General features: G+C 66.2%; 4 protein-coding genes across 4 annotated transcripts in view; all 4 read left to right on the forward strand.

The window, feature by feature from the left end:
• Window positions 1-899, forward strand: part of EMIHUDRAFT_223819 (hypothetical protein) — a gene marked incomplete at both ends in the record, with an annotated part of 4,512 nt that extends 3,613 nt beyond the window's left edge. The window contains 2 exons of the mRNA XM_005791353.1: window positions 645-712; window positions 815-899. Coding sequence (XP_005791410.1) covers window positions 645-712; window positions 815-899 — 153 coding nt within the window. The remainder of the gene's footprint in view (window positions 1-644; window positions 713-814) is intronic.
• A 3,255-nt stretch (window positions 900-4,154) lies between these two features.
• On the forward strand, window positions 4,155-5,513 carry EMIHUDRAFT_223821 (hypothetical protein; the record flags this gene model as incomplete). The annotated part of the gene is made up of 3 exons (XM_005791354.1): window positions 4,155-4,236; window positions 4,558-4,739; window positions 5,082-5,513. 3 exons carry the CDS (start codon window positions 4,155-4,157, stop codon window positions 5,511-5,513), a joined length of 696 nt encoding a protein of 231 aa, XP_005791411.1.
• A 1,282-nt stretch (window positions 5,514-6,795) lies between these two features.
• Window positions 6,796-7,536, forward strand: EMIHUDRAFT_361430 (hypothetical protein; the record flags this gene model as incomplete). The annotated part of the gene is made up of 1 exon (XM_005791355.1): window positions 6,796-7,536. The coding sequence occupies one exon, from the start codon at window positions 6,796-6,798 to the stop codon at window positions 7,225-7,227; it is 432 nt and encodes a 143-aa protein (XP_005791412.1). The 3' UTR covers window positions 7,228-7,536.
• Window positions 7,537-9,044: 1,508 nt separating this feature from the next.
• EMIHUDRAFT_223823 (hypothetical protein) overlaps window positions 9,045-9,837 on the forward strand; it is a gene marked incomplete at both ends in the record, with an annotated part of 1,832 nt that continues 1,039 nt past the window's right edge. Inside the window, 2 exons of the mRNA XM_005791356.1 lie at window positions 9,045-9,137; window positions 9,412-9,520. Of these exons, the coding sequence (XP_005791413.1) occupies window positions 9,045-9,137; window positions 9,412-9,520 (202 nt within the window). The remainder of the gene's footprint in view (window positions 9,138-9,411; window positions 9,521-9,837) is intronic.

Genomic DNA, 9,837 nt, shown 5'->3' on the forward strand with positions numbered 1-9,837 from the left:
GAGGAAACGGCAGCGGCTCGACCCATCGCCGGCGGAGGGGGAGCAGCAGCAGCAGCAGCAGCATCAGCAGCAGCAGCAGCAGCAGCAGCAGTAGCGGCAGCAGTAGCAGCAGGGCGGGGCCGTCTGCCGAGGACGTTTTGTGCGAGGTCATGCCCGCACCAGTCACCGGCGGGGTTTGCCGAGCGGTGTTGCGGCGTGCCGCGCCGGTCGCTCCAGCGCGGCCTCCACTGCACGGGGGACGGGGGCCTGTCTACGAGTCACCCCCGGTCATCAAGCCTTGAGTGAACCTCTCGCGTTTCCCTCGGAGTGGGCGGTGGGTATTTTCTGCACACTCTGCAAACATCGGGCCCCTGGGGTAGGGGGCCCACAGCGCCCCAAAACCCACCAGTGTGTGCTGTGTGGAGTGTGGGATTTCGCGCAATCGCTTGACGACTTGACTCTGAAAAGCTCGCATATTCTTCGAGGTTCACCTCGGAAGCCCTGATAAATGAAAAACGCGTGCCGTGCCGCGCCGAGACCGCAACTCGAGCGAGCCCAAACAGGGCCGTGCCGCTCCTCTCCACCGTGATGCTCCTCGCCATCATCGTCACCACGACGTGTCAGCTGCGGACGCAGCGGGCGTCGCCCGCGACATGCGCACGTAGCCCGACAACACTCAAACGCTCTGCAAGCCGCGGGCGGCTCCAACTGTCAATGTCGTCTCGCATTACCGGTACGCGGGCCTGGCTGCTCTCTCTCTCCCCCCACTCCCCATCGAGACTGAGCCCCCGGTGAGCACGGGCTGCGGCGCGACCCTTGCCGTCCCCGCACGCAGGTCACCATGGCTGCATCAGAGCTGCTTTGTCGTGCGCACTCGAGCAGCGCTGCGACGCTTTCTTAATGCCCGCAACCCACTGTAAAGGGCACCTATACCACCCAAGACAGCTTGGAGAGCTCCCGGTAACGCAACATTTCGTAACGATGGTCGCTAAACGACAGCTATTGGCCATCTGCCTCCTGCAGCCTCTGTTGGGGCGGAATGCGCGGGGTTTTCGGCGCGATGCCTCCGGCTAGTACACGGTACTGCTCTGCCGCAAACTCTCCTGCGCTCGCGTGACGTGTGGGGCGCGTGCACTGCGCTCGAAAGTCGCGATTTGGCAATAGGCGCTCGAGCCGGCGCGCAGTGGAGGGGGCGCCGCGCAGGGGGATCGGGGGGGGCGAGAGGGGGCGTGGGTCGGGCGCGCACCGGCCGGCTCCGAGAGCGGCCGTCACGTCGAAGAGGGGGGCTGGTGCTGCTCGAATGACGAGGCGTGCCGCTCTGCTGCGCCGCCGATAGCCCCTCTTCCGAGCCGGCGCGTGGCGGCGAGCCGCGGCCAGTATCGCTGGTGCGGTGGAGGCGGCAGCTTGCATCGGCCGGCAGCGGGTGCGGCCATCACGTCGATGAGGGGGGGTTGTCGGCGATTCGTGTGGCTCGAGGCCTACGCTGCGCCGCCCAAGCCCTACTGCCGATCCAGCGCCTGTCGTTTGGGGCGAGCCGCGGTCGTCGTCGCTGATGGTATATGGCGGCGGCGGCGGCGGCTCGCCCTTCCCTCCGGCCGCAATTCCGATCCCGCCGCGCTCGCGGGAGGTGGCGCGCCCACCGCGGCACGGCCGTGGCTGCGCATACACCTTACGCCCTTTCTCCTCAACGGCTATCCGTGCTTGCTGTGCCCCTGCGTGGTGTGTTTCAAGTTCTTACAACCCAAGGTGATAGAGGGCAAAAAGATCGATTGCGCTCTTGCCGATCCGCACCTACCTAGGCTCTTGGTAGGCCGGTCGGACCCGATTTTATTAAATTTTCAAGTTTAAGCGCAGACCTCAAGACTTGAACGCAAGCATGTTCAGGCCATCTAGAGTGCCGAACAACATCGCACCGGTTCGGTTCGCGCATCACGGCCGCGCAAACTGGCTGCACTGCGGCGCGAGGCTCAGCGGGGCGTCCGGACCACTGACTCGGGCGATGTGGTGGTCGAGCGCAGCCTTCTTGAGCTGGAGAGCCGCCGCAGTATGCGCGGTGGATGGGACGTCGGCCAAACCGCGACGCGCAAGCTGCAGGGAGGAGCTACAGCGGCTCCTCTCCTCATGCTGGTTCGCCAAACCGAGACGTTGAGGTCCTCGTACACTCATGTCGCGCCTCGAGTAAGAGCCATCACGCTGCCCAGCGCTGGACCGTCGTAAGGTCCGGCCTTAGGCCAGCTCGCAGCACTGTATGAACTCACGCTGGCGAGCACCATCCCAGGATGAGGCCTTCAAGAGCGCGCGCCAGGGACGTCCGTATGGCAAAATCGGCGTGAATTCGCTATGACGCTTCCAACCCATCAAGAGCGGGCTCAGAAGAGACGATACTAACCCAGGATCACCAGGGCACCTTAGGGTATCGAAATTTTCCACCCCCCCACCCCCTCCCGCTCCCCCGGCCCGCGCCTCTCCCCCTAACTAACACACGCACCACCGCTGACACCCTCACCAGGCCTCTCCCCCCGCCTCGCCGCTCTCGCGGTGCAAGCCGACTCCTGGCGACCGTCCTGGTCAGCGGCCCTTGCCAGGACGGTCCGAGCGCCGCGCTCGCTCCGGTGAGCGAGCACTACAGTAGCACACCGCACCTGCACCGCCTGTAGTGGCACCGGCACCAGCCTCCCCAGCCCCGCCTCTCCAACGTCTCACTCGCCACCCTGCTCGCTGCCGCCCCGCCCGTCGCCACTGCCACTAATCTGCCGCTCCGCAGCCCGCTCCACCTTCCCGCCCGCAGCGCCTCCCGTGCCGACGCAGCCTAGAGACAACAGAGCTGGGTCAATATCACCGCGGGAACGCCTCCTCTCGACGTGGGACAGAGCCTCCTCCACAACGTCGAGAGAGCGACGGCCAGCGTGGCGCGGCGCAACGTCGCGCGGCAGTGGCCGCAGTGGCTCGAGGCGGGCAGCGCCGGCGACAACGAACGCGGAGCGCGCGGCGACAGCGGTGGCGAGAGCCGAGGGACGTGACTACACCCTCGAGCGCCGTGCGCGCGCAACCTCGTCAGCCAACCACGCGCCGCACCAGCGCCGCGAGCGACGCCTCGAGGCACAACGTGCAGCCGCCGCATCCCCCGCCGCCGCCGCCGCCGCCGCCGCCGCCGCCGCTGCCTCGCTCCACGGCGGCGGCGGCGCCGCCGCCGCAGACTGTAAGCACCAACAGCCGGCGGCTCGGCACGCGGCGGCCGCCTCCGGCCTGGGGGCGCGTCGGCAGCGCGGCGCGCCACCTCGCTGCTCGACACGCGCCGGACCTGTCATGCGCGGCTGCGCCACCGCTTCCTCGTGCGGCGCCGTCGCCGCCGCCACGCCGGCCGCCTGCTGTGAGCGCCGCGCTGCTCGGCCGCACCCGCCCGTGCCGGCCGCAGCTGCTCTGCCGTCAGCGCCGTCGCCGTCACGGGCCAAGCCGCCGTTGTCGCCGCAGCCACGCCCGTCGGCCTCGCTGCCGCCGGTCCAGCATGGCTGACATCGCCACTACCACGGCACCGGGCAGGGTGAGGCGCTAGAGGGTGAAGGGTGCATAGAGGCGAGGTGAGGCGGCACCTAGGGGCAGTGACCCCCGTGAGCCGGCAAGCCGACGCGCCACTACCGGGCAAGATGGAGGCCGAGCTGCGACCCTCACAGCTCTCGCGGCATGCGTCCAGAGCTCGATTCATCTGCCTCGCCGCTCGCTCGCCGCCTTTGTGGGACCTAAAGAGAGAGGTTCTGAGCCGTCGGGCGGCGCTGATGGTGGCCCGCGTGGGTGGAGCCCGCGGCAGCTAGGCCGCCTGGGCGCGGGGGGGGTGGTCCGGTGCTTCAGAGGCAGCGTGAGCGACGGGGGGGGCGAAGGATGTGAGGCGGCTCGCCTGCAGCGCCCACCTGCTGGGCCGTCTGGATCTGCGATTACGCCTCGGGAAATGCGAGATCATCCAGAAAATGTCTGCAGACCTCAAACCGATGGCCTCAAAAAGTCGTTGTCAGCCACCGATTTTCCGTGTCGCCCGACCCGCCACCTCACCGGCCCGGCGTTCGGAGGCGTAAAATCTTGGTCGGCCGTTGGGCCGGTGCCATCGGCCGCGGTCGAGTCGACCGTGCCCCGTCTTGGGCACGATGGACATGTGACCGGCTCCGGTCAAGATGTGCCCCGGCATGGCGGATGAGGCTCTCAGGTTGGGCGACGCGAGCGCCGAGAAGGTGGAGCAAGACCTCGCGTCCCACATGGGCTTGCTCGGTTGGCAGGGTTGGATTTGGGTTCTTTGTGATGCGCCAACTTCAACTTCCGGAACGGCTGCGGCATTGGCCGCGCCCCTGCGCGGCCTGGCGTCTGCGCCAGGCTGCGCTGGCACAACGGACAGGGTCACTTCTTTTTCCGACACTCTCCGCCCCGCCTGCAGCGCGACAACGGCTTCATCATCTTCATCAGCGGCCTTCATCCATGCCTACCGGCCTCCTGACCCTTTGAGTGTCGGGCCTTGCGGCGTGATATGCGCCCGCGGATACGCCACAATCTGGCCCGCCGGATACGACGAACCCTGCCTCCTCGATGGGGCAGCGATTCGGCTGCTGCTGGCGTCGGCGATGGCGACAGTGCGGGCGTATGAGGACATCGAGGCGCGTCGCGGCCGGGATGGTGGCGATGTCCGGGACGTGCGCTGCTGCCGGGACGTGCGCTCCTGGGCGGAAGTCTGCGCGGCGGCTCGCGAGAGGGAGTTCAAGATCTTGGCTCGCGATTCGGTTCGCGCGGCGGCGGCTCGCGCGGCGGCTCGCGCGGCGGCGGCTCGCGCGGCGGCGGAGGCGGCGGCAGAGGTGGCTGAGGCGGCGAAGGAGGAGGAGCCCGAAACGGGCAGCGGGGAGGCTGCGGCATTGGCCGCGCCCCTGCGCGGCCTGGCGTCTGCGCCAGGCTGCGCTGGCACAACGGACAGGGTCACTTCTTTTTTCGACACTCTCCGCCCCGCTTGCAACGCGACAACGGCTTCATCACCTTCATCATCCTCGACATCCATCGCCGGTGCGGCGGCCGGCGAGGCCGCGGCGGCGGCGCCGGCGTTGACCAAGAGCGCTAGGAAGCGGCTCAAGGAGAAGGCGAGGAAGGGGCGGCGCGCTGCAGAGGCGGCGGGCGAGCCGGAGGTGGCGCCATCGCCGGCGCCGCCGCCGGTGTTCAAGACGCTCAGGGAGAAGAAGGCGGCTCAGGCGTCAGCGGAGGGCTGGGCGGCGGAGGTGGCGAGGGCCGAGGAGCTCTACGAGGAGCTGCGCGAGCGCGCGCCCCAGCACTGCCGCCGTGGCGGCAAGTGGGCGCGCGAGAAGTTCGTGATGGCGGTGCAGGGAGAGTTCCCGCGCGCGCGAGGGGCAGGCGTTCCCAAGGGGACGGTCCTGTGCCTCGGCAGGGTGCTCGACGCGCACGATGAGCAGGATGACGCGGAGGGTGGGCACCGGGACTGGGAGGAGGACCCGCTCGGGTTCGACACCAACCCGATGCTGCTCCGCGCCATGTGCATGGCGTTCGAGTGAACGCCGTGCAGGCAGCCTGTGCCTTTTGGTGTACCCCGTTTGTACCGCGTCCTGTGCCCCCGAGTTCATTTAATAAAAACGACTCAAAGGGGCCCAAAGACGGGGGAGCGACCGGCCTACTCTTGGGTGGCGCGCCCCAGCTCTTCACAACGGCTGGTTTCTGGGATCTCGGCTTCAACAACCGAGCTCGATGCTGGACCCACCGCAGTCCCGCCAACTCCCGTCGACGGTCCAACTGTTCGTGCTCGGCGTGATCGCCTTCCTCGCGCTCGGCGCAACATCGCCCTCCTCGCTCCTCGTCGACGAGAGGAGCAGCGTTCGCCACCCAGTGGTGGTCGTGGGCCCACTCATAGGACAGACGCTGCAAGTCAACGATGCGCGATGGCTCAACCCGTGCAGTCCGTGGACGCCAACGTGGACGACGGCGTGGGTGAACTTGGACAAGCTGGCCGCAGTTTGTGCGTTTCACAGTTCCCACGCGCAGCTGGGACTCACCTTTGACCCGACGACGAACCGCACCAAGTCTCCGGAGCATGTCCAGGTGAGGGTTGCCGAGGGTTGGGATGGCTTGACGGTTTACGGGTTTGAGTTGTACGGCAACCTAACCCAACGGCTGGAATCCGAAGGGTTTGTCAGAGACGTCGATATCCTCCCGATGGGCTACGACTGGCGGCTATCCGTAGCCGACTGGGAGCAAGAAGCCTTCCCTCGCTTCTTCAGGACAATCTCAGACGCGGTGTCGAAGAATGGTCAGCCGGTTGTGCTGACTGGCGTTTCGATGGCGGCTCCGTTCACGCACGCGTTCCTGAGATGGGCAAACGCAAAGCGCGGGGGCAAGAGTTGGGTGCAAAAGAACGTGCACGCCTTCGTGCCGGTCGCAGGCCCCTTCAATGGCGCAGTTAATGCCCTTTCCGCACTGATGGGCGGCGTCGCCTTTGCCTACACGCCGCCGGGCCAGGCAGGCGCTACCAAGTTCACGTGCCCCTTGTGCGACCCACCTATGGCCGAGCAGGTGAGCGAGGAACACTTTGTGATAAAAGTCGTGGACGGGTTTGGGGCTGTACTGAAGGAGCTGCTCATGGATTGGCTCCTCACGGACATCACGCGGCTCCTCCGCGAGTTTCCATCCTTGTACTGGATGTCGCCGGGCGTGGACGACTCCATACCCAACAGAAGCTACGTCACGCTCCAACATGGGCCATGGGCGCAGCCAGAAGAGATCAAGGCTTCCGGCCTGCCATCTCTGTTCAGGAGGCTGCTCATGGACGACGAGGCGGAGCGGATGAAATATGCCTTGTCCGTCGGGTCGACCGAAGATCCTGGTGTCCCGACGCACTGCATTTACAGCCATAACGTGCGCACGTTTTCCCACCTCACTTTCCCCGCAGGGGGGGTCTTCGCAGACATCGGAGCTTCGGTCGAAATCGGAGATGGCGACGGGACGGTCCATTCTGACAGTCTGTCCGTCTGCGAGCGTTGGAAGAGCACTGTCAAGGTCTACAAACTGCCAGGTGTGCATCACGGATCTGAGGTGATCATCGGGCAAGTCCATGATGTCATTGTGGGTGTAGCCAAGGGTGATGACGCAGCGCTCGACGCGTGGACGTCACCAGCTTTTGTGGACTTGGATGTGCCGCGAGACGGAGTGACCAATGCGACTATCCTGGATGAGTGGCAGGCCAATCTGGTCGTGGCGCTCAAAGAGGACGCCTAGCAGTCCCACCCCAGATAACCCAAGACCAATCCGCCGCCCCGCCGGATCCGCCGCCGTCGGTGTCGGCGCTCCTCCGAGATCTCGCCTTCGTCGCCGTGACATCCGCATGCTGCTGACACCGCCGCCCGTACTCTCTTCTCTCTCCTACCCTTTGGCCAGGCGGGGGCGTGCATTCGCTCTCCACTAGTTGGCCGTGGCGGTGGCCGCGCGTACTCTCGCGTTCTCGGCTCCCACGCTCTGCCATGTGCGCGTCGTGGACTCTTGGCCTGTCTGGTCTGGTCTCTCTCCTGGGCACTGGGCTCTGCTTCTGGTCTGCAGATCTGCCGCGGTCTGCGCGCGCACATGCATGTCACAGAGCGCGCGTGCCTGTGCCTTTTTTGGTGTTATCTAGCACAGCGCGTTACGAGAAATATGCTACCATGTGTTGGTGGTGATGCCTGAATGGTGTGTGTACTTTTTATTTGAAAACGACAGAGGAGCCCCGCGCACCGGCCGCATTATCAGTGCAAGGCCCAGTGCGCGTGGGTGACATCGAAGGCCATGCCGACGGCGGATTTGCTGTCGCAGTTGATGATGCTGGCGCCGTCGATGGAAAATCCAAGGTCGATCAGTAGCTCACGGATGAAAATCACCTCCTTGGCGGCTAGCATGGCGCCGAAGAATTCTGCCTCGGCGCTAGATAGTGTGACGGAACGCTGCATTTTGGAGAACCAGTGGAATAGGCATCCGTAGAAGAAGAACATGCCACCGGAGCAAGAGAATCTCGTCGCCCAGTTCGAATCGACGTAGCTTTCAAGGTTGCGGTCGGGGTTCGGCTGCATGACGAGGGCGCGGTCAGCTGTGTCGCGCACGTAGATTAGCACCCGAATGGCGGCTTTAAAATGCGACGGGCCTGGGTTGGTCATAAAGCGAGCGAGCTGAGATGCGGAATAAGCGATGTCGACGCGCGTCATGTTGGCAAGCCACAGTAGTCCGCCGACGATGGCACCCTCCACATGTTGAGTGCGTTGATGACCGTTGAGCGTTGTGGCTTGCCCGTTGTTGCTTGGTCGGTTGGTGGGGCGCCGCACACGGACCCGGCCTGCGCCTGGCGCCTGCGGCCTGGCGCCGGCCTCCCCGGGAACCCCGCCGAAAGTGCGCGTTTGCCCGGACAAGAGACGAGCGGCTTCTTCGGGCCAGACTATGTTCACAACGGTGGGAGGCCAACCTCCTGTCTGCTCATAGCCGCAGCCACTCCCAGCTGCTCGGTGTGAACAGAGTTCGTACACCGAGCAGCAGGGAGCAAGACCGAGGCCCTCGCGCCTCGGTGTTCACAGCGGAGTGGCTGGGGCTTACCAGACAGGCCAACCTCTAGCCATGCGAACCAAAAAGACAAAAAATATACATCCAAAGGCGGGTGCTGTCGACTAAGGGACAATCTTGTCTTTCCACTTTCGGCCCGCAGCCGAACTTGTCATGGGACACCACGCTCGGAATCCAACAGCGTACTCCTTGGGTAATAATTAATTTTTTTTGAGCTAGCCTTCGATGTTATGAAAACCACCGCGGCCGACTTTTTTCTTTTTGGACTGGCCGGCCACTCATGGTGGTGAACTAGAACGCCACCCTTGAGGATGCCATCCAACCTGCTCGACGGCGCCTCCTCCTCTTCCGACTCGGAGGAGGATGTCTCGCCCCCGCCTCGCCACTCTTTGCAGCACACTTTGCCCACCAATCACTCCAATCAGCCTGGCGGGCCTCCGCCGCCGCCGCTGCGCCCGGCGGGCGCAGCGGCGTCACTACCGCTGCGAGTGCCGCCTCTCGCGAACATCGTCATCATGCCGGTTCGGCGTTATACGGCGACCGCCGACGGCGCCCGCTTCCTCGAGGGCGAGGGCGTTCTGCACCTCACGGGTGGTGTGCTGCGGCACGTCTGCTGCCCGTCCTCGTCGTACGACTCCACGCCGCGCCTCGGCCGCCTGCGCCAGGCGAGCGGCAAGGCAGAGAGCCCTCGCGAAGACGCCCCAGCGCCCCCCCCCCGCACCCTGCCGCGCGCGCGCGCAGTGCCCCTGCCGCGCCACCACAAGCGCCGGCGCCCGCGCACCTCCTTGCCGCAGCGGGTGATCATACACGTACATGCATGTGCCCTCCCCCCAGACTCCGGACGCCACGCACCTCGACCTGCCGCCTCCTCGTCCGTCGCAGGTGAAGCGTGAGCTCGAGGAGCTGCTCGCGGGACGCGCCGCGGGCGCGGGGGACGGCGTCAGCTGCAACAACAACGGGAGCGACTGCTGCGACCCCGGAGACGGCGTCGGTGAGTGCAGCGCTTGCGGCGTCGGCTGCGCGGTCGCGGGTGGGGGCGCGGGCGGAGGCGCCGGCGGAGGCGCCGGCGGGGGCGCGGGCGGCGCGAGCAGCGGCGCGCTCGGCGGCGGCGGAGCCGACGCGGACGAGATGCCCGAGGTGTGGACGGTCGACGTGGGCGCGGGCGGCGTCTCGATTTGGCTTGTCCGCGCGCCCGACGAGCTTGCGTTTCGGCGCGCGCCGCCGTCGACCGAGCCGACGACGCTGCTCGTGCTCCCGGCGTCGACCGATTGCGAGCGCGACGCGGCGGCGCGCCTCGCCGCCACGCTC

The sequence above is a fragment of the Emiliania huxleyi genome (assembly GCF_000372725.1).
Source record: "Emiliania huxleyi CCMP1516 unplaced genomic scaffold EMIHUscaffold_113, whole genome shotgun sequence".
Classification (NCBI taxonomy): domain Eukaryota; phylum Haptophyta; order Isochrysidales; family Noelaerhabdaceae; genus Emiliania; species Emiliania huxleyi.